At 38.4% G+C, this 20,919-nt stretch overlaps 1 protein-coding gene across 2 annotated transcripts in view; it reads right to left on the bottom strand.

Annotated features, from left to right (window-relative positions):
• The window catches only part of SOAT1 (sterol O-acyltransferase 1), a 76,354-nt gene that overhangs the window by 13,162 nt on the left and 42,273 nt on the right, over window positions 1-20,919 (bottom strand). For both annotated transcript variants that reach the window (XM_055319192.1, XM_055319193.1), the window contains 7 exons: window positions 6,777-6,925; window positions 5,533-5,592; window positions 3,842-3,949; window positions 2,154-2,436; window positions 1,388-1,466; window positions 803-884; window positions 458-503 (listed from right to left, as the gene is read on the bottom strand). In XM_055319192.1, coding sequence (XP_055175167.1) covers window positions 458-503; window positions 803-884; window positions 1,388-1,466; window positions 2,154-2,436; window positions 3,842-3,949; window positions 5,533-5,592; window positions 6,777-6,925 — 807 coding nt within the window. The remainder of the gene's footprint in view (window positions 1-457; window positions 504-802; window positions 885-1,387; window positions 1,467-2,153; window positions 2,437-3,841; window positions 3,950-5,532; window positions 5,593-6,776; window positions 6,926-20,919) is intronic.

The following is a 20,919-nucleotide window of genomic DNA, read 5'->3' as shown; positions in this document are numbered from 1 at the left end:
GAGGTCTACTACAGTAACCAAATGGAATGACTTTAATTCTTCTACTGAAGGAAATTACTTTTGATGTTGGCAAGACAAATACCATTTACTATACTGGTAAATAGTTTAAGATTTCAGAAAAAGGTCTAAAGTCCCCAGCAGACATGGATTTACCAACACTTTCAATAGATTAAATTATTATTGGGATCCCTGGGTGGCGCAGCGGTTTGGCGCCTGCCTTTGGCCCAGGGCGTGATCCTGGAGACCCGGGATCGAATCCCACATCAGGCTCCCGGTGCATGGAGCCTGCTTCTCCCTCCGCCTGTGTCTCTGCCTCTCTCTCTCTCTCTCTCTCTCTCTCTGTGTGACTATCATAAATAAAAAAAAAATTTAAAAAAAATATTAAATTATTATTGTAAATTTGAATCCGCATGTCCCACTCATCAACAAACCTTAAGTGATTAAAGAAAAAATTCACCTGTAAAAACTGCATAGCAACATAACCCCATCTTACACTGGGAGTCCTAAAAAGGAAGAAACAAAATAAGTTTTCTAAATAAAGTAACAACTTTAATAAAGAGCCTCAAAGTACTTTCCCACCCAGAATACCACTTTTGGCAATATGGAATGCCTGTATAATTCTGTCAACAATTCCCGTAATCAAATTGGATAGCTAGCATCACCATTTGGGGCTTCCCAGGGCCAGCAAGAAAGTTAAAGCTCGTTTTGTATTCTTTGTAACCCTACATAAACTGGAGCCTGAGTACCTATCACACCTCACTCATGCTATACTCGCCACATTTCCACCCCACAGTACAATTACCTGGGATAGTTGTCACGGTAGATGAGGGTCGGAGCAAACAGGAAGTACAAGTACTGATTGACTGTGGGTACCGGAATAGTCTCTGGAAAAGGAAAACTCTGGTTATATCAGATACTCTTCTGATATTTCTCCTGGCAAATAAAAGTCAGAAATAAGAAAGCACACAATAGTGAAGAATAAAATGACCTCTCTTAGCTCATGTCATTTCTTCCTTATCTCCCAAAGTGACTTCTTCTTATATTTATTCAATATTACCAGTCTCTCTAAACTAAGTTAATCCTGTGACTTAGAAATACCTCCCAGGGTCTGAAGTAGCAACTCAGAGTAAGCACACATGGGTATAATGAGTAACATTCTATAAAAATAAGACAAAGTTGAAGACTCTGGTGATCAGTATTTGTAAATGGTAGGTACAAAAGCAAAAGAGGAACAATCAGGAAACACTGAGATAGTTTTCCAAATCAATATGGATCCTATATATTTAAAATCAAACACAATGTCTATAGAATGTAAAATGCCATCCCCCTAAATACCAAAGGTTGAAATACTCTATTGAATAATCCTTGACCTAACAAAATTACATACTTGATTTCTCCTTAGCTGAATTTAGTACCCGAGGCACATTCTCTCTGACAAATGAATGGGCCTTCATTATGAAACGAATCTACAAAAGGAGGGGGGAAAAAAAGATGAATTTTCTACCATTGTCTTGTCTCCTATAAGCAACTCCAGAACAGCACTAGATTAAATCATACAAAGAACTTCCTAATTTTGCATATACCAACTCAAGTTCACGTTTATGGAATAAGGCAAATGAAAAACAAACTGTCAAGAAGGACGTGTTATTATTCAAATTATTTTGCATTAACAGCATTATGTATTATAGGTATATTACAGTAAAAAAATTAAAAACCTGTTCAAAGAAAATCTCCTGAAACATTCCTTCCCATTAGTCACACAGAGCATTAACAGCCAGTGTAAGTCAGAAAATTCCGAAGGGTGTATAAACAAATCTTTACTCAGATGCGAAGAGTTTATATGACAAACCAATCAATCTGTTACCTCAAAGGTAGAATTTTTAATTACAAAATTATTTTATAATTTAAATGACTTCTACAAAGCATTCAAGAACAAGATCTGAATTCTTCCTAAACTCAATATACTTTCATTATCAAGACTCAGAACACTGAAGCTAGTATGAATTTTAAGACATGAGATGATTGAGTTTAACACTTTAATTTTATAAGTAATAGCACAATCTATCAAGCTAATACAACTAAAACTAATAGAATATCAATATTATTATTTTAACTAAACATAGCATGGTACTGGGCAACACTCAAAACCTTACCTGTTCAAGTATAACAATGCACCGGGAAGCTGGTGGTAATGTATATGCTAAGACAACATATGTTGGTCCCAAACCTAGAACTCCAATCTGAAAGACCATGAAAAGGAAGCAATGGAATAGAGAATGGACCACTGGATGAGAACTCTTGCTGTAGCCTCTGGCCCAACGTTGAAAGAGGAAATACGGAACTGCAAGTGTACTCAAGAACATGGACCACCATGTCCACATAGCAACTGGAAGTTTGCCAAAAGCATAAGACATGAGATTGAACTCAAGCACCAGCCTACGGAGAAAAAGCACAGAGAAAGAGCACAGAAGTGAATTTTTAATAGGCATTGACTCATAGAACTCAAAACTTTCAGACCTCAAACTCTCAACCTTAGGAAACACAACACGATATTAATCTGTTATGGTCATGAGGGTAATAGTTGTGCAAGAGGCGAGGTGCTTCTAGGCCTCTGCTTCACAATATATCCCAACAGTAAATCTAAAAGTCCCTAAGATAATAATCTTTGACCATAAGATACCCAAGATAACCTAAAATAAATAAACTTTAAACTTCACAGTGATTAGATTCTAACATCAATTTTAAGCTCTAAGATATTCTAAAGTTAATACATAAAGTATTCAGGGACGCCTGGGTGGCTCGGGGCGTGATCCCAGAGTCCCAGGATCGAGTCCCACATCCAGCTCTCTGCATGGAGCCTGCTTCTCCCTCTGTCTGTCTCTGCCTCTCTCTCTGTCTCTCATGAATACACAAAATCTTAAAAAAAAAAAATACAGGGCAGCCCGGGTGGCTCAGTCGTTTAGTGCCCACTTTCAGTCCAGGGCCTGATCCTGGAGACCTCGGATTGAGTCCCACATCAGGCTCCTTGCATGGGAGCCTGCCTCTCCCTCTGCCTGTGTCTCTGCCTCTCTCTTTCTGTCTCTCATGAATAAATAAATAAAATCTTTTTTAAAAAAATACATAAAGTATTCAAATATCAATAACTATTATGCCCAAAAGATGATGATTTTTCAAAAGTAAATAGGCATAATTCAAAAATCAATTAATATACTATCATACCATTATCTCAAAATGTAATTTTCTAATAATGCACGTAATTCAATGTATGATTACCACACTGTCTTTTTAAAGTTAAATTTCATTTTTATATTAAAAAGAAAAGTGCCTTTGAGTGGCTCAGTCATCTGGGTGTCTGACGCTTTCGGCTCAGGTCATGACCTTGGGGTCCTGGGATTAGCCCCAAGTCAGACTCCCAAGTCAGTGGGAAATCTGAGATTCTCTCTCTCCCCTGCCCCATCCCTCACTCATGCACACCCAGAGCGCTCTCTCTAAAAAATAAATCTTCTAAAAAAGTTTTTCAAGCATTAAATTCCAATAAATTACTTATTTCTGGTAACAACCTGAAATGCATACCATAGTAGGAAAATTGATAAATCATATATACAAAATTCTTTAGGAAAGTTACCTAGAAACTACTAAAATAGATGATTTTTAAAACAAAAGTAATGAAACTTTAATACTCCTTTTAGTTGTGCTTTTTGGGAGAGAGAGGAATCTCACCCTCCAATCTGCTGCTTTGGGATTTTCTGAATCAAATTTACCCAAATCACCAAAATTAAAATACAGTGAAAACTCCCAACACCATGCATCAACTAGCCAAACATTCTATTTCCCGTCTTACCTTCCTTCATCAATGTAATCTACTACAAGTGTGCTGAGGATAAAGAGAATGAGGAGGGCAATAAACATGTGATATATTGTTCTGATGTGGTCCACCTCAAACAGCTCACTGTAAATGCAGTTCAAACAAATAAAATTAATTATCTATATTTAATTTTAAAACACCATATATAAGACTTCAAGGCAGTTCAGCAGATACTAAATCCACTCTCAAATAGTAATTATAAGTAAACATCTCTAACAGTAATCACAGAATGTTAAACTTCTGAAACCCCTCCCCCCACTCACACAAGCAGGCACATGCTCTCTAAGCTTTGAAAAAAAGTTTTGTAATTCAAGTATACTATAATTTTTTCATAAAGTACAATTCTATCATTAAAATCTTAATTATAATTTTCAAAATATTTTTTTCCCTTTTATATGAAAAGCCTGTGTTTCCCCACAGATACAGATTTTAAAAGTTAAATTTCAGGGTGCCTGAGTGGCTCAGTCTGTTGGGCATCTAGATGTCTTTGGCTCAGGTCATGATCCTGGGGTCCTGGGATGGAGTCCTCCAACAGGCCCCCCGCTCAGTGGAGAGCCTGTTTCCTCCCTCTGCCTGCTGCTCCCCCCACTTGTGTTCTCTGTCACTCTCTCTGACAAATAAATAAAATCTTTTTTTTAATTTAATAAAAGAAAAATAAATAAAAGTTAGATTTCTTCAAACAATAGTGTGGCAAAACACTAAAACTGTATTCTGCATATTGTAACATGTTTAGAAAACTGTGGCCTTCTCATTAAATATAAATCAAGTTGGCTCAGTGAATTTTGATAAATATAAGGTGTATTTTTTTAAAAAGCACATTAAAATATTTGAGATAGTTTTTCACCAGCCCAATTATTTCAGATGACCTATCCTAATGCAGATGAAATTACTGCAGTATTCTAATGAATGACTGAGCAAATAAATAAATGATCTACTCAAAGAACATTACAAAATAAATATTCATTACCTACCCAAAACACACCTTTTTCAGTTCACAAATGAGATCATAATTAATTTACATTGCCTAAGTTTTTTCACAGAATTCATACAATCTAAAATAAGCAAATCTGAGAAAACTATCAAACTTCAAAGCTGGGGAGCCAAAGAAGAGATGAAAAATACATAAAATACCAAGAAGGCAGCAACACCAAAACTCTCGTGAAGGGGTTTACCTAATTAGAAAACTTCTGTTCTAGCTTTTTAGGTAATCAATTCCCTAGTCGCAACTTCCAGGAATTTATCAGAAGGCACATAACCATACTAACCTCTAACTCCTCCTTTGACACCAAAGAACCAGAACATCACAAAGAAGGAGCAAGAAAGAGATGGTGAATGTACATGCATCAAAACTGATGATTTATATGAATTCAGAACAAACTCATTAAACATGCATAGATTAGTATGCCTCATGACTCAGTGACTAAAGTGTCTGCCTTTGGCTCAGGTTGTGATCCCAGGGTCCTGGGACCGAGTCTTGCATCGGGCTTCCCACAGAGAGCCTGTTTCTCCCTTTGCCTATGTCTCTGCCTCTCTCTCTGTGTGTCTCTCATGAATAAATAAATAAAATCATTTAAAAAAAAACCACACAGATTAAGCAGTGATTTTAATAATCAGAACAATTTTTAATTCAAACTTATAATTAATAAAAGCAAACTAAAAATACTCACTCTAACAGAGATTGCCTCACGACAAAAATCTTTCCATGTTCTGGAGGTGCTCTCAAATCTCTGGGAAGAGCAAATAATTAAAAAAAAGATATAAATACTTCAAGTATTTTAAGAAATTTAAACCTATGAGTAAGAGAAAGAATATTAACAACTACAGCATATAACATTAATAAAGCACCTTCTCACTATGACCCAGGTACTATGTGAAGGGTTTTATGTGCATTATCTCATTTACTCCTGAACAATGCTATGGGGTAGACACATGCATATCTGGGTAAGAAGAGATGTCAGGCACGCCTCTCACCAAGCAGCACTCAAAGGCCCAGCTCCTACAGAAATGCATTCCTGGCATCACACACTGACAATCACTCATCCTTCTCCTAAGCATCCCTAAATTCGTAAGTAGTCCTCTAGCCATATTCCAGTTCACATGTTGTTACTGGTCTGTCCTCTAAAACGGCACTAGAATTTATGATAATCTCCTTAATGTTAAAGGACTTCTAACAATCCTCAACAGCCTCCTGATCTTAAAGGTTACCTCCAGTTACTAAAATCTCACATTTTAAACATCTAGCGTTATCATCTTCTTTAGGGTTTTCTGCATGACCACCCACACTTGTCAACTATTAGTGGTCCAAACAGTCTTCCAAAACAGGAATAACTACCAGAGACCATCAGGGCATAAAAGTGAGGAGAGCATAGAATGGCAAATTGGCACACATCAGACTCTGACAGCTTTCCCTCTGTTTTTCTGGATGCCTGACCAATTACAAACATATATGTGCTTTATTACAAGTGTTGTATAGAGTACAATAGAGAGGCACTATAATGATGAGGCAAAGAGCACAGGCTTCAGAGCAAGGCTCTGGATTCTAATACCCACTGTGTAATCTTGGACAGGTAACTGTCCCATGCTTTGGTATCCTAATCTGTCGCAAGCAGACTGTTATCATACCTACGTCACCGGGTCATTGGTTTAAATGTATAGCACTCAGCAAGTGTCAGCTCTTTTATAAGTCAGCACGGTCTTAAATGAGGTACAGGCTTGTTATATAATCTTCATATTAAAATGAAGAAACCCTCCTTTCAAGTGGTGAATCTGCCCAAGGCAACACAGAGCTAATAAAAAGTGGTGCCAGGATGTGAATCCAGGCATTTTTACTGCAGTTCAGATTCTGATCACTGAGCATTATCAGAGTACACGTATGTAGGCACTAAAAGAAACTAATGCAATTCATACTTACTTAGCTCTGTGGTTGTTCTCCCCTTCAAGAACAGAAAAGCTTGTGATAGCACACCCACCATTGTCTAATGATGTTGATTTTTCAATGAGATTGGTCACAAAATCATCAAAGTGACTGCCAACTTCCTTCATAAAAAATGGCTTCAATTCCTAGAATTTTAGAACAAATAAAAAAAATTAGGAACTAATATATGCTTGCAGGTTATTAATATTTCTCCAAAGGATTCTCTTAAACAGAGCTGGATCGAAAGAAATCATGTCATCGGCAAAGAGGGAGAGTTTGACTTCTTCTTTGCCAATTTGAATGCCTTTAATGTCTTTTTGTTGTCTGATTGTTGAGGCTAGGACTTCCAGTACTATGCTGAATAGCAGTGGTGAGAGTGGACATCCCTGTCTTGTTCCTGATCTTAGGGGAAAGGCTCCCAGTGCTTCCCCATTGAGAATATTCGCTGTGGGCTTTTCATAGATGGCTCTTAAGATGTTGAGGAATGTTTCCTCTATCCCTACACTCTGAAGAGTTTTGATGAGGAATGGATGCTGTATTTTGTCAAATGCTTTCTCTTCATCTATTGAGAGGATCATATGGTTCTTGGTTTTTCTCTTGCTGATATGATGAATCACATTGATTGTTTTATGAGTGTTGAACCAGCCTTGTGTCCCGGGAATAAATCCTACTTGGTCATGGTGAATAATTTTCTTAATGTGTTGTTGGATCCTATTGGTTAGTATCTTGTTGAGAATTTTTGCAATGACGTATCAGATAAAGGGCTAGTTTCCAAGATCTATAAAGAACTTATTAAACTCAACACCAAAGAAACAAACAATCCAATCATGAAATGGGCAAAAGACATGAACAGAAATCTCACAGAAGAAGACATAGACATGGCCAACACGCACATGAGAAAATGCTCTGCATCACTTGCCATCAGGGAAATACAAATCAAAACCACAATGAGATACCACCTCACACCAGTGAGAATGGGGAAAATTAACAAGGCAGGAAACCACAAATGTTGGAGAGGATGCAGAGAAAAGGGAACCCTCTTACTTACACTGTTGGTGGGAATGTGAAATGGTGCAGCCACTCTGGAAAACTGTGTGGAGGTTCCTCAAAGAGTTAAAAATAGACCTGCCCTACCACCCAGCAATTGCACTGTTGGGGATTTACCCCAAAGATGCAGATGCAATGAAATGCCGGGACACCTGCACCCCAATGTTGATAGCAGCAATGTCCACAATAGCTAAACTGTGGAAGGAGCCTCGGTGTCCATCAAAAGATGAATGGATAAAGAAGATGTGGTTTATGTATACAATGGAATATTACTCAGCCATTAGAAACGACAAACACCCACCATTTGCTTCAACGTGGATGGAACTGGAGGGTATTAAGCTGAGTGAAATAAGTCAATCGGAGAAGGACAAACATTATATGGTCTCATTCATTTGGGGAATATAAATAATAGTGAAAGGGAATAGAAGGGAAGGGAGAAGAAATGGGTAGGAAATATCAGAAAGGGAGACAGAACATGAAGACTCCTAACTCTGGGAAATGAACTAGGGGTGGTGGAAGGGGAGGAGAGTGGGGGGTTGAGGTGAATGGGTGACGGGCACTGAGGGGGGCACTTGACGGGATGAGCACTGGGGTATTATTCTGTACATTGGCAAATTGAACACCAATAAAAAATAAATATATTATTTAAAAAAAAGACATCCATGTTAATTCAGTAAGTTAAAACAGCAAAATGATTTCTAGAGCTGACCTATGGTTTCAGAAATAGCTATTGAGAAAGCACCATGATTTTTTTTAAAAAAAATTTAGACCCTTTTATGCATAAATCAAAATGTCAAAGAATCCCCTACTAAATGAACTCCTACAAAAGATATATAAAAACAAGATAAAAGAAATGGTGAAAGTGACAGTCTATTTCTCTTCCAATTTTTATCTGGCAAAGAACAAAAAGTAAAACGTCAGCATTCTATCACCATTATATAATTCAAGTCCCTTTTCTTCTCAAGCCAATCCTGCACTCCCAAGTACCCACCATTTATATTTTAGGTCCTGTCATTTCTGAATGATACCAACATTTATACAATAATGTTTATTCTACCTCCACAGCTGTAGAGTTATCTAAATATAACACATATACACTTTCATAACATAGTTATATATTTTGGTCCCAAACTATTTTTAACATCTTAAAACTTATATAGCCACAGTTTCTTTTAAATGTGAAGCAAAACAGTATTTCTTCAGGTCTTAACAGGCCACCTACTATAGGTATTCAAATTGTATATTTGAGTATTTTTAAATTGGTAGGACTTATCTGCATAAAGCAAAACAAAGTCTCATAAACGTTTCAAGAAATAAATGCTTGTTTCTCTGTTTAGACTGAACCTAAAATATCGGAAGTAGCCTTTCACTAGGTTCTGTTATACCAAGAGTTCGACTAAGTTTCCTAAAGTAAAGCCTAAAAATACTAATATATCTAATAAAACTACATGAAGGCTTCTGCAACTGAGACCAGGAAACTAAAGAACCCCATGAAAAACTCCCTTGTTGCTTTCTCCTGCTTCTATTCTTGCTAGGACCTAGCACTTTATACTTTATACATACGCCTTATAAAACAGATAATGTATGTCCTCCTTGTATAGGTCAAGGAGTCAATGTTTTCTTTGGAGTTTTCCAGCGCAATAGATTAACACTTAAGGAGTGACCAGGCAAGGTCATCATGAACCTATCATGAACAGTTTTCCAAGACCCCTGGACTCCAGGGCATAGGTGTTCTAAGTCACCTAAACGTGTGTTCCTGAATGCCTGAGAAGATATGTCACCAGACCACAATCCTCCATAAAAACCCCAGACCCCAATCAAAGACAAGACTCACTCCTCTTTTCTTTCCAAGTCTTCCAGACACTGTCAGTATCTACATCCTCTGTGTTTTCGATAAACTTCGGCTCTCACTTCCTCTTTGGCTGATGTTTGATTTCTATTCTGCACAAAGCCAAGGACCCTCTTGGCTGGTCCTGTGGGACCCCCTCTAGTCCTCAAATCCAGTCAATCTGCATCAAAACTGCTGTTTGCAGTTTGGGTCCTGGGCAGTGAGATTACAATACAATCCTAGCTCTCACAAAAAGGCAGACAGATGGAAAATACAAGATATACACATATAAACAATACACAGTAGACTACCTAAGTGTCACTTGAGCAATATTTAGGAGATCAGCAAACAAAGAAAGCAACTAGGTGATGACTAGAAGTATCTTTTTTGAGCTAGGAGTTGAGTTAAAACCTCAAAAAACACAGAATTAAGATTAAGTGGAAAGCAGTAGAGACAAATATGATGAAAAGCAGTGATGGGAAAGCATTAGCCAAAAAAGGAAATGTGAACAACATAGGTTGGTTTTAAGGACAAAATATAGAGGATCTATGTTCCCTAGAAGAACTAGTTTTTGTAGAATTATTTTTTCTTATTTTTTTAAATTTATTCCTGAGAGACACACACACACAGAGAGAGAGAGGCACAGACACAGGTAGAGGGAGAAAGCAGGCTCCAAGCAGTGAGCCTGACATGGGACTCGATCCCAGGTCTCCAGGATCACATCCTAGGCCAAAGGCGGTGCTAAACCGCTGAGTCACCCAGGTTGCCCTATTTTTTTCAGATTAAGGTTACCTAGCAACACCTTATTTTAGTTCTTTTATCTGTTCATTTCAATTATACGTCTATCCTCACATTTTGACATTTTTGAATAGGATACTTCTCCAGGGACGCCTGGGTGGCTCAATGGTTGAGCGCCTGCCTTTGGCCCAGGGCCTGATCCTGGAGACCTGAGACTGAGTCCCACATCAGGCTCCCTGTATGGAGCCTGCTTCTCCCTCTGCCTGTGTGTCTGCCTCTCTCAATCTGTGTCTTTCATGAATAAATAAAATCTTAAAAAAAAAAAAAAAAAGGATACTTCAACAACGACAAAACCAAAAAAAAAAAAAAAAAAAAAAAAGAGGTGTTTTCTCTAATCTCTAGATTTGGACAGATTTTTTTTTTTTCCCCAGCCTGTTACAAAAATGTTCCCCACAGAAGAGAAGCGCTTTATTCTGGGCACTGTTCTAGGCACTAGAGATATAAACCAAGTCCCAGTCTTCATGAAACTTAAAATTCTAGTGAGGGTAGACAGGACAGATAGAATGCCATCTGATGTTACAGAAAGAAATAGGGCAGAGGTGGAAGGTGTTTTTCACAGAGGTCAAGGAAAGCCTCAAAGATAGCTTGACACTGGAGATTTGAAGAAGGTAAGAGGGCAAGTTAGTGGATGGATATCTGTGGGAAAAGTAGCAGACAGAAAAAAAGCATGAAGTGTAAAAAGCCCTGAGGCAGGAACCCCGGGCAGTTTTGAGAAACAGTAAGGAAGCAGGGAAGTCATAGCTGAAGAGGAGTGGTAAGAGCTGTCAGAAAAGGAGGAGGGAGTACCTGGCTGGCTCAGTTGGCAGAACAAGTGACTTTTGATCTCAAGGTCGTGTTCAAGCCCCACACTGGACCTAGCGCCTGCTTTATAAAAATTTAAAAGTAATAAAAAGTAAAGAAGGAAAGGGTGGTGGGGGAGGGCGCAACACCATGTAAGGTCTTAACACTTTGCTCCCTACTCCTATCAGTCCACTGAAATTTTACTCAGCATTATAAAAGAGGCCTGGAGTCTTAAGATGTGGCAAAGAAGTCAAACCTCTTTATTTTAGCTAGGATTCCTCATACTCTGCAATCAGTCTCCTTCCCAATTAACTATTGACTTAAGTAGAACAGAAGCATGAAGAAAAAATCATAATAAATGTTACACAAGTGTCAGTAAAAGCTGTTTAAATCAGGTCCTAATCCACTCAAGGTAGAGAGAACACAGTCAGTATCCTCTGGCACAAGCTCTTGGCCTTACACACAACTCACCTGCATACAAGCCTTTGCCTTACACTCCAGAGCTTGCAGCTTCCAGTCCTATAGTGAGAAAACCTACAACAACCTCCCCACCCCCATCCTCCTTATCAACCATATCCTTTTCTTTTCCCCTTCCCTCTATTTCCCTCTATTCTTCTTCTATCCCTTCCTTCTTCTCCATACTCCAAAACTCCTACCTTTTCTTCTCTTCCAGTCACTCCAGAAATAAAGAGTATCCTTTGTTACCCAACCCACTATCCAATCCCAGGAACTAAGCAGACCTGGATGACAGGGAGTACTTTGATTCAGCACCTAGGGTGGTGAACAAGATACACAAAGCCCTGCTCTGAGCTCACCGTCCATCAGTGAGCAAAGACATAAATTATTAATGGTGCAGAGAACACCACAAAAGTGGCAGAATGACATGAGAATGGAGAAAGGGAAGAGAGAAAGTAAAATAATAAAAGTCACAAGTATCTCTCTTTTTTGCTTTTTTAATGTAGCATTCTATGGAGTACCTTTTAGAAAGCTGGGGGTCAGAGGTTTAAGAATATAAAGTTACATAGCCTGGCTGGTCACTGATGCAAGAACCAGAAGTAGACTGGTGTGGGAACCTAGATGTCCACCCCCCCCCCCCCGCCGCCAACATTTCCCCACCCTGTCATGTAAGGCCCCTCTCCCCAGTAATGCTGGTATTTGAAGAAATCTATGTTATTTTTGTGTGTGTATATGTGTGTGTGATTTTCTATTTTTACTATTTTTTTAAATTTAAGTTCACAGGTATCTTAATAGTGGGAGGGCCAGTAAAAGGTGGCACAGATGTCAAGTCTTTCACAACTGCCTCCACCTGCTATCTATGATCACAACCTCTCACACCCCGGCCAGAATACTTCTGGGGAATGCTGAGCTAAAAAGGGACTCATTTTAATATGATTAATTTGTGTTTCCTTTTCCTGTAGCAAAGTTTATATGCAGGGAGGAAAATGATGTCTTTAATGCTGAGTAATAAAGTAGTGAAAGAAATACAAGTTTTTAGCCAGGCAGACCTGGAATCAAATTCTACTCCACCACTTGAGTGTGGCCAGACAAGCTATATCACTTTTATGAGCAGTTACTCATGTGCAACATTGAGACAAATAACATCTAACTTACTAAATAAACTGTTGTGGGAATTTTAAGAAAAGCCCAAAAATAAATCCCCCGCAAAAAACGCCCAGGGCAGTACCTGACAGTTATCACCCTATAGATACTTGTTGCTCCGACCCAGTGAGAGCTAACCAATGAAGAAAAAAACAAGGTACAATAAAAACCATGCTATAACTATTTTTTATAGATTTTAAATTCCAGTTAACTTATATTAGTTTCAGGTGTACAATATAATGATTCAATATTTTCATACATCACCCGGTGCTCATCAAGTACCCTCCTTAATCTCCATCACCTATTTAAACCAACCCCTCTCCCATCTTCCCTCTGGTAACCATCAGTGTGTTCGCTATATAGTTAAGAATCTGTTTCTTGGTTTGCTTCTCTCTTTTTCCCCTTTGTTCATTTGTTTTGTTTCTTAAATTCCACATAAATGGAATATCTTTCTCTAACTTTTTTCGCTTAGCATAATGCTCCAAGTCACTGCAACGCAACTATTAAAAGATAACTATTCAAACTGACCACATTCCTGTCCACGGCATTATACTACCCAGATGCCTAATATTCATTTCTTAATGCTGAGATTTCTCTTTTTCTGAGGAATTAAAGTGCACAGAAGCTGCTGCCACCAGGACACAGGAAGAACCTTGTTGTGGGCACCAAGTTTTCTTAGCCTCCTCCTTTCATGTATCCAAATACTGATGAAAATAAACAGTGACTGCTTATTACTGTCACTCCCCCTTAAAAGAGGAAATATAGAAAAATACTACACAAACAGTCCTCTAATCTGCTTTCAGAGTTCTTCCATAATATGAAATGGTCATTAATTAGACTTCACAGGGGCACCTCGGTGGCTCAGTAGGTTAAGCATCTGCCTTTGGCTCAGGTCATGATCTTAGTGTCCTGGGATGGTTCAGGTCACAATCTTGGGGTCCTGAGATGGTCAAGCTCCCTGCTCAGCAGGGAGTCTGCTTCTCCCTCCTCCCCTCCCCCTGCTTGTGTTCTCTTGTGCTCTCTCTCTCTCTCAAAAATATAAAATCTTAAAAAAAAAAAAAAAAAAAAAGTAAAACTTCACAATGAGAGCACTATAAATCTGAATAACCTAACTGATATCAGAACCTGAAAAGGCGGTTGAAGTGTTAACAGGCTTTCTAATTTGCTTAACTTCTCAAGCTCATTTCTATTAATTCATTCAGCCCATGGATTACGACTGTCCAAGCATGCTGACAGATAGACAGAAGGACGACCAAAGAAATTAAGAAAAGCAAGGTGCCTAATCCCTATATTTTAAAGCTCAAAGAAACCTCTGGTGCAGGGCTTATTCACTCAACCCTGAAACATGAGCTGAGCCAAAATCAAGAGTCAGACACCCAACCGAATAACACACCAGGCATCCCAAGAAACGTCATTTTTTTTTCTTTCTCTTTTTTTTTTAATCTTTTTTTTATTTATTTATGATAGTCACAGAGAGAGAGAGAGAGAGGCAGAGACACAGGCAGAGGGAGAAGCAGGCTCCATGCACCGGGAGCCCGACGTGGGATTCGATCCCGGGTCTCCAGGATCGCGCCCTGGGCCAAAGGCAGGCGCCAAACCGCTGCACCACCCAGAGATCCCAAGAAACGTCATTTTTTAAAAAGATTTACTCATCTGAGAGCGCGAGACAGGGCGAGTTAAGCCCTGCCAGAGGGGAAGGACAAGCAGACGCCCCAATGAGCAGGGCGCCTGACTTGGGGCTCAATCCCAGGACCCTGAGATCACAACCTGAACTGAAGGCAGACATTTAACCATCTGAGCCACCCAGGCATCCTGAGAAACGTCATTTTTTAAAAAATTTTTTTATTTGAGTATAGTTCACACATAATGTTACATTACTTTGGGGTGTACAACATAGCAATTCAACAACTCCAATTCAACAACTCTGTATGTTATGCTACCCCCACAAGGGTCGCTACCATCTGTCACTATGTAACACTTTTACAATATACCACTGACTATAATATTCTCTATGCTGTGCCTTTTATTCCCCTGACTTATTCCACAAACTGGAAGCCCGCAGCTCCTTCTCCTTTTCACCCATTTTGCCCATCCTCCTACCCCTCTCCCCTCTGAAAGAAACAGCTGAAGTGGACAACCTCTAATATTCTAAGAATGGGAAACAAGCACCATGAAGCAAAGATCCTATGGTCTGAACACTTAGTGAAGACACTCACAAGTAATCAGAGATGAGGCTGAAGAAGCAAGCGGAATGGATAGAGCACGACAGACCTTTAGGCCACTTTAAGAACTTTTCATTTTCTCCTAAGGGCAACTGGAAACCAATGATGGTTTAAACACAAGTTTTAAAAACATGTTTTGCATTTTAGAAAGAAATCTTCAAAAGAGCTTTCTAAGTAGAGGTTACCTTGACCGGAGTCCTAAAAATGAGGAAAGAGCAGGGTCATTTATGAATAGATTAAAAAATCACCCTTTCAAAAGCACAGAAGAATGAAAAAAAAGTAGACACAAAGTGTCTACTACACAAAGAAACACAAAGTGAAAACGCGGTGTATGAAAAATTATATTCTGACTGTACAATGTCCTATCACTGCTAGTCCGTGAGCTAATGACAGAGAATCTTCTAACCTCACACTGGCATGGAACCAGAAACCAGACCTTTTTGGGCAAAACAGGTAACAAAATAGAATACGTAATACAATGTTTAGGTTTTAAATTTAATTAACTCAAGAGAAGTTTCCCCTGGAGCACCTGGGTGCCTCAGCGTAGAGCATCTGCCTTTGGCTCAGGCCATGATCCCAGGGTCCTGGGATCGAGTCCCATATCAGACTTCCTGCAGGGAGCCTGCTTCTCCCTCTGCCTATATCTCTGCCTCTTTCTCTATGTTTCTCAAGAATAAATAAAATCTTTAAAAAAAGAGAGAGAGAAAGAGAAAGAGAGGTTTCCCCTAAAAATTCACTTTAAAGCTACTGCATCTTATTTGCTTTTCATTGCACTTAATACAATCTGAAAATCCATATATTTCTGTTCTGTGATGTCTTAAGGTCTGCCTCCCCCACCTGACTTTAAACAGCATGTCTTTTTGTTAACCACTGAAAATCTAGCTCTCAGCAAAGCAACTGGCAAGACTGTAGGCGTTAAGTCTATTTCCAAACAGCTTTTGAAACCAACCTCTGGCACTGAAACTCCTACTCACACCACTGCTGACTTTACTCAATGTCTATCACAAAGCAGAAAGTACTTGTCTAAAAGAGCTTCCTAGCCCTGGTTTCTTTCTAAAAGCTAGGAAAGAAAAGGAACTAAAAAATCACTATCGTTGCTATTGTTGGTAATGGCTGTGATTTATTCAATGTCTGTGACTGCTGTATGCCAAATACTGTGTTGGGGGCTTTTATATGTTAGTTCTGGTTTTAAAACAATCTTTGTGAAACAGACAACATAATTCGTATTTTACTAAGAGAGATCTAAACTTGAACAAATCAAGTAATGTGACTTGCCCAAGGTCTCACAAAGAACTTGCAAGCAGTAGAATTACGATTAGAACCCCCAGTCTACAGGACTCAGAATTCATGTAACATTATATTGCTTTCCACTGTACTTGATCTAAAATATTTTCTAGGGGGATCCCTGGGTGGCGCAGCAGTTTGGCGCCTGCCTTTGGCCCACGGCGCGATCCTGGAGACCCAAGATTGAATCCCACATCGGGCTCCCGGTGCATGGAGCCTGCTTCTCCCTCTGCCTGTGTCTCTGCCTCTCTCTCTCTCTCTCTCTCTCTCTCTCTCTCTCTCTCTCTCTCTCTGTGTGACTATCATAAATAAATAAAAATTTAAAAATAAAATAAAATAAAATAAAATAAAATAAAATAAAATAAAATAAATAAAATAAAATATTTTCTAGGGACAGCTGGGTGGCTCAGCGGTTGAGCGTCTACCTTTGGCCCAAGGTGTGATCCTGGAGTCCCGGGATTAAGTCCCACAGCGGGCTCCCTGCATGAAGCCTGCTTCTCCCTCTGCCTGTGTCTCTGCCTCTCTCAATGTCTCTCATGAACGAATAAATAAAATCTTTTTAAAAATATTTATTATCTATATGATTAGTAGTACCATAAGCCAAAAAAGCAAAACCTAAAAAAAAGAGTAAAAAATGTAGATGTAGCCTGAAAATAGCAGGTAATCTAATACATTAGTCCTCTCAAAAGCATTTCATTTGACTACATCATGTAAAAGAGATTCAGTCATAAATAGTGCATTGTAATAAATTCTTCCTCAGTATTAATAAAAAACCTGTTTAGAAATCTTGAGTATAACTATTGCATAATCTTTAATATACAAAGCCAAAGGTTTTGATAATCTGGCAACTAATGAAATCAGAGCTCTAAATTATAAGCCCTTTTTACTTAAAATAAAATTCATCCCGAGTTGTCTCTCAACTTAAGTTAGACTATGATATTCCTGACATCATATTATTACCAATTCAAACTAAGCCAAAACACATTTATTTATCTTCATTTACTCAGAGAGTTCCCAGCCCCCTCATCTTATCTAATTGATATATTTGCCATTTCTCATCATCTCTACCAACCTCCCTCATTCAGCCATTGTTAAATGCTAGAAAGCCAGAGACTAGTAAAAATACATTCCTAGTAGTTAACAAATAATATTCATAAAATGATTGTGATATCATTTTAAGATCACATTTTCAAAGAATCTTTTAACACAAAAAACCCACAAAATAATGCTTAAAAATATATAACTGAACATATAAACTGATGCTGATTTTGCCGACATACCTATGATGTACGTGTCAACATATATCTACACTGTCTATGTGGATCTGTGTCTATGAGGGAAGAAGGAAAACAAAATATTGGGGGTGGGGGCAAAACCAAAATGCTCCTCAATCAGCAATATGCAGAGTATTACCATTGGACTAGTTTTGATGTTTTGGATTCTCATTAACATAAAATAAAGGGGGCAGCCCTGGTGGCTCAGCGGGTTTAGCGCCACCTTCAGTCCAGGGCGTGATCCCGGAGACCCAGGATTGAGTCCCACATCGGATTCCCTGCATGGAGCCTGCTTCTCCCTCTGCCTGTGTCTCTGCATCTCTCTCTGTGTCTCTATGAATAAATAAATAAAATGTTTTAAAAAAAAAAACATAAAGGGTAACTACCACCTGTAAGGTCTTCAATACATTTCGAAAATTATGTAATTTCTTATTACAAATACTTACACTAACATCACTTCACAGTTTTCAAAGAACATTTTCAAAGTATCTAATTCAGTTGTTTCCTCTTGTTTATCCATATTATACACGGTGTTCTTAGCTGGCATGAGGATGGAAACCATGACTTCTTAAGAATCCCAGCACCTAACATAGTGCCTGACAAAGGAATCAAGTAGGTAATTTATGGAGCTAGTTACTACTAATCATTCCTAAGAGGGCAATAGGAGAGGCACCTTTCTGCATTTTGTAAGTGATAAAATCATAAAGAACAATAAACTGATTTTCCCAAGGTTCATGGAAGGAGACTGGAGACAGATCTATCTACCTATCTATGTATCTATCTATCTATGTATCTATCTATCTATGTATCTATCTAAGCAAAATGAAAAAAGGCAGAAAGGGAAATATCAGAAGGATACAGTCCCACTGACACAGCCAAAAGAAGACTTGATCAGAAGATTGAGAGCAGGAAAGCAGAATGGACAGTAGTAGAGGCTGTCAATTGTCAACTCACTTCTTTTCCTAACTCAATCTGCTCCTTGAAACTCAGATGAAATGGCTGTAGTCATCTGTACAATGAAAAGGAGGATCACAGCCTACAAAATGTAAAGCACAGAGGTAGAAGGGACCAGGGTTCTGCAGGGCCACAGAGTCACCATGACTGTTCTAGATTTCCCACTTCTAGATCATTTACAAGAGACAGCAATACATATCTATTGTTCAAGACACAATTATGTGAGTTTATCTACTACAGCACAACCTAACTTCAACATATACAATAACCAAAGAATTTCTGGGCAGAAAAGACTTAGGCTTATCTCTCCAGCAGTCTGCCAATAAATAAAATAGATTGGCATTATTCAAATACTGTTTTAAAGATTTTCTTTTTTTTAATTCATGAGAGACAGAGACAGGCAGAGGGAAAAGCAGGCTCCGGGCAGGAAGCCCGATGTAGGACTTGATTCCAGGACTCTAGGATCATGCCCTGGGCCGAAGGCAGGCTCTAAACTGCTGAGCCTGCGTCCCCCAAATACTGTTTTAAAGAGGTTACTTGATTGAGCAATAAACCATAAAGAGAAGTCCTCTTCATATCATGCAGACATGACATCTGAGCCTTACTCATTACAGTTTGCTGATTTAATAGTTAGGCAACAGCATAAGGTACTGACGTGTAACACAGTATTTTAAATGCTACACCAGAAGGAAATGAACTATGTCGCAATAAATGCTTTTAAGAAACAGAAATAGGAAGTAATTATTCATTCCTCACATTAGACCTAGTATTCCCTCTATAAAGTTGTGTGCATTAATAAAAGTTCTACAAATATTGATAGTACTCCCTTTTACCTCTTCTCACATTCACTTTTCTCTGGAAAAGTGCTTGCTTCAAGGACAGGAGCCCGGTGTCTAGACCAGAGCTGCACTTTGTGGCCCTGCCCTTCTGGCCAAAATCCAATTTTCTCTCTCATAACTCTGAAACTCTAAGCTTAAAATGAGGGACTGAAAACCTGATTAACTGAAAAATTCAGAAATACCTGAACTCTTGCTATTAAAGGCTTTCCATTTTCAAAGCTAAGTGTTTAACTTCTAGGATTCTATGAGCTACATTAATATCTTTCAAATGTTTCCTTTTATACTTAAATAAGCTCAAGTAGGTTTCTTTTATTTGCAACCAAAAAATAGTTTCAAATAATTTCATTAACAAAATGTTAAAGTTAATAGATAAATTAATAGTAAATTGTTTGGGATTTAATCACCTGAATTTCCCGTGGACTGTTCCAAGAGCTTTTAAGTCTTGTTACAACACAATTCTAAGGACTTCAAAAGGTCATGAATAAAGTCTATAGAAGTTGTATAATCTCACTAGCACCGGATTTTTTTTTTTTTAGCACCAGATTTTTTAATTAAAGACTTAAACTTTTTTATGATAGCATTTGGACCTAATCATGACCTTTAATAGATTCAACCAGTTCAAACCACTAATCATCATCATCTCCACCCCCCCTTGTTTGTCTACCCTTCAGACTAAAGAGCTTACTCAGTATTTGACAACTTTTTCACACCTTTCTTTAATATGAGCTCTTCTATCTATACATCTTAACCTTCAGAGAGTTCTTTGTTGGTTGCCAGTTTAGCAAATATGTATGTAGGACACCTAGTTAAATGTGAATTTGATAAACGACTTTTTTTAGTCTAATTCTATCTTGAATATTTTGCATAATGACTAAAAAGCTATGTATCTGAAATTCAAATTTAACTAAACATATTTTACCTGACAACTCCAATTTTGTGGAGCTGAAAGAGTTGCCCATTTCCTTTATACCAGGAATACAGTGAATCAGGAGCAAAGTTTTGGTTAGCTACACAATGACACCGACTATTAAGAGTTGAAGGGAACCCTGGGGATAGCTAGTCCCATGTTCGCACCTTTAAGATTAGGGGAAGATGGTCCAATGTAGTTGAGTGAACTGGGTCAGAGCATGACTTCAAATTACAAATGACTAGAAAGAGTTTTGATTTTCATTTGTTTTAAAAATTATTTCTAGGAGAAGCTAGGTGGCTCTGTCAGGTTAAGCATCCAACTCTTGATTTCTGCTCAAGTCATCATCCCATCAGGGTCTTAAGATTGAGCCCTGCCTTGGACTCCACATCTGCACAGAGCTTACTTAAGATCGTCTCTCACATTCTCCCTCTGCCCCTCCCCTTCTCTAAAAAACAAGAACAAGTAAATTTCATGGCTCTGAACAATATTCACATACCTGTCAACCTCAATAGTTGTTCACATTAGTAAATAACCCATAAAAAACAACAATGAAATGTAACCACTTAGAGATTGCTCTTGTAAATGGGAGAATTTAATAAAATTAT

Source organism: Nyctereutes procyonoides, unplaced genomic scaffold (genome assembly GCF_905146905.1).
Source record: "Nyctereutes procyonoides isolate TBG_1078 unplaced genomic scaffold, NYPRO_anot_genome, whole genome shotgun sequence".
NCBI lineage: Eukaryota > Metazoa > Chordata > Mammalia > Carnivora > Canidae > Nyctereutes > Nyctereutes procyonoides.
The sequence above is the reverse complement of the archived record's forward strand: the minus strand, read 5'-3'. Positions and strand labels throughout refer to the sequence as shown.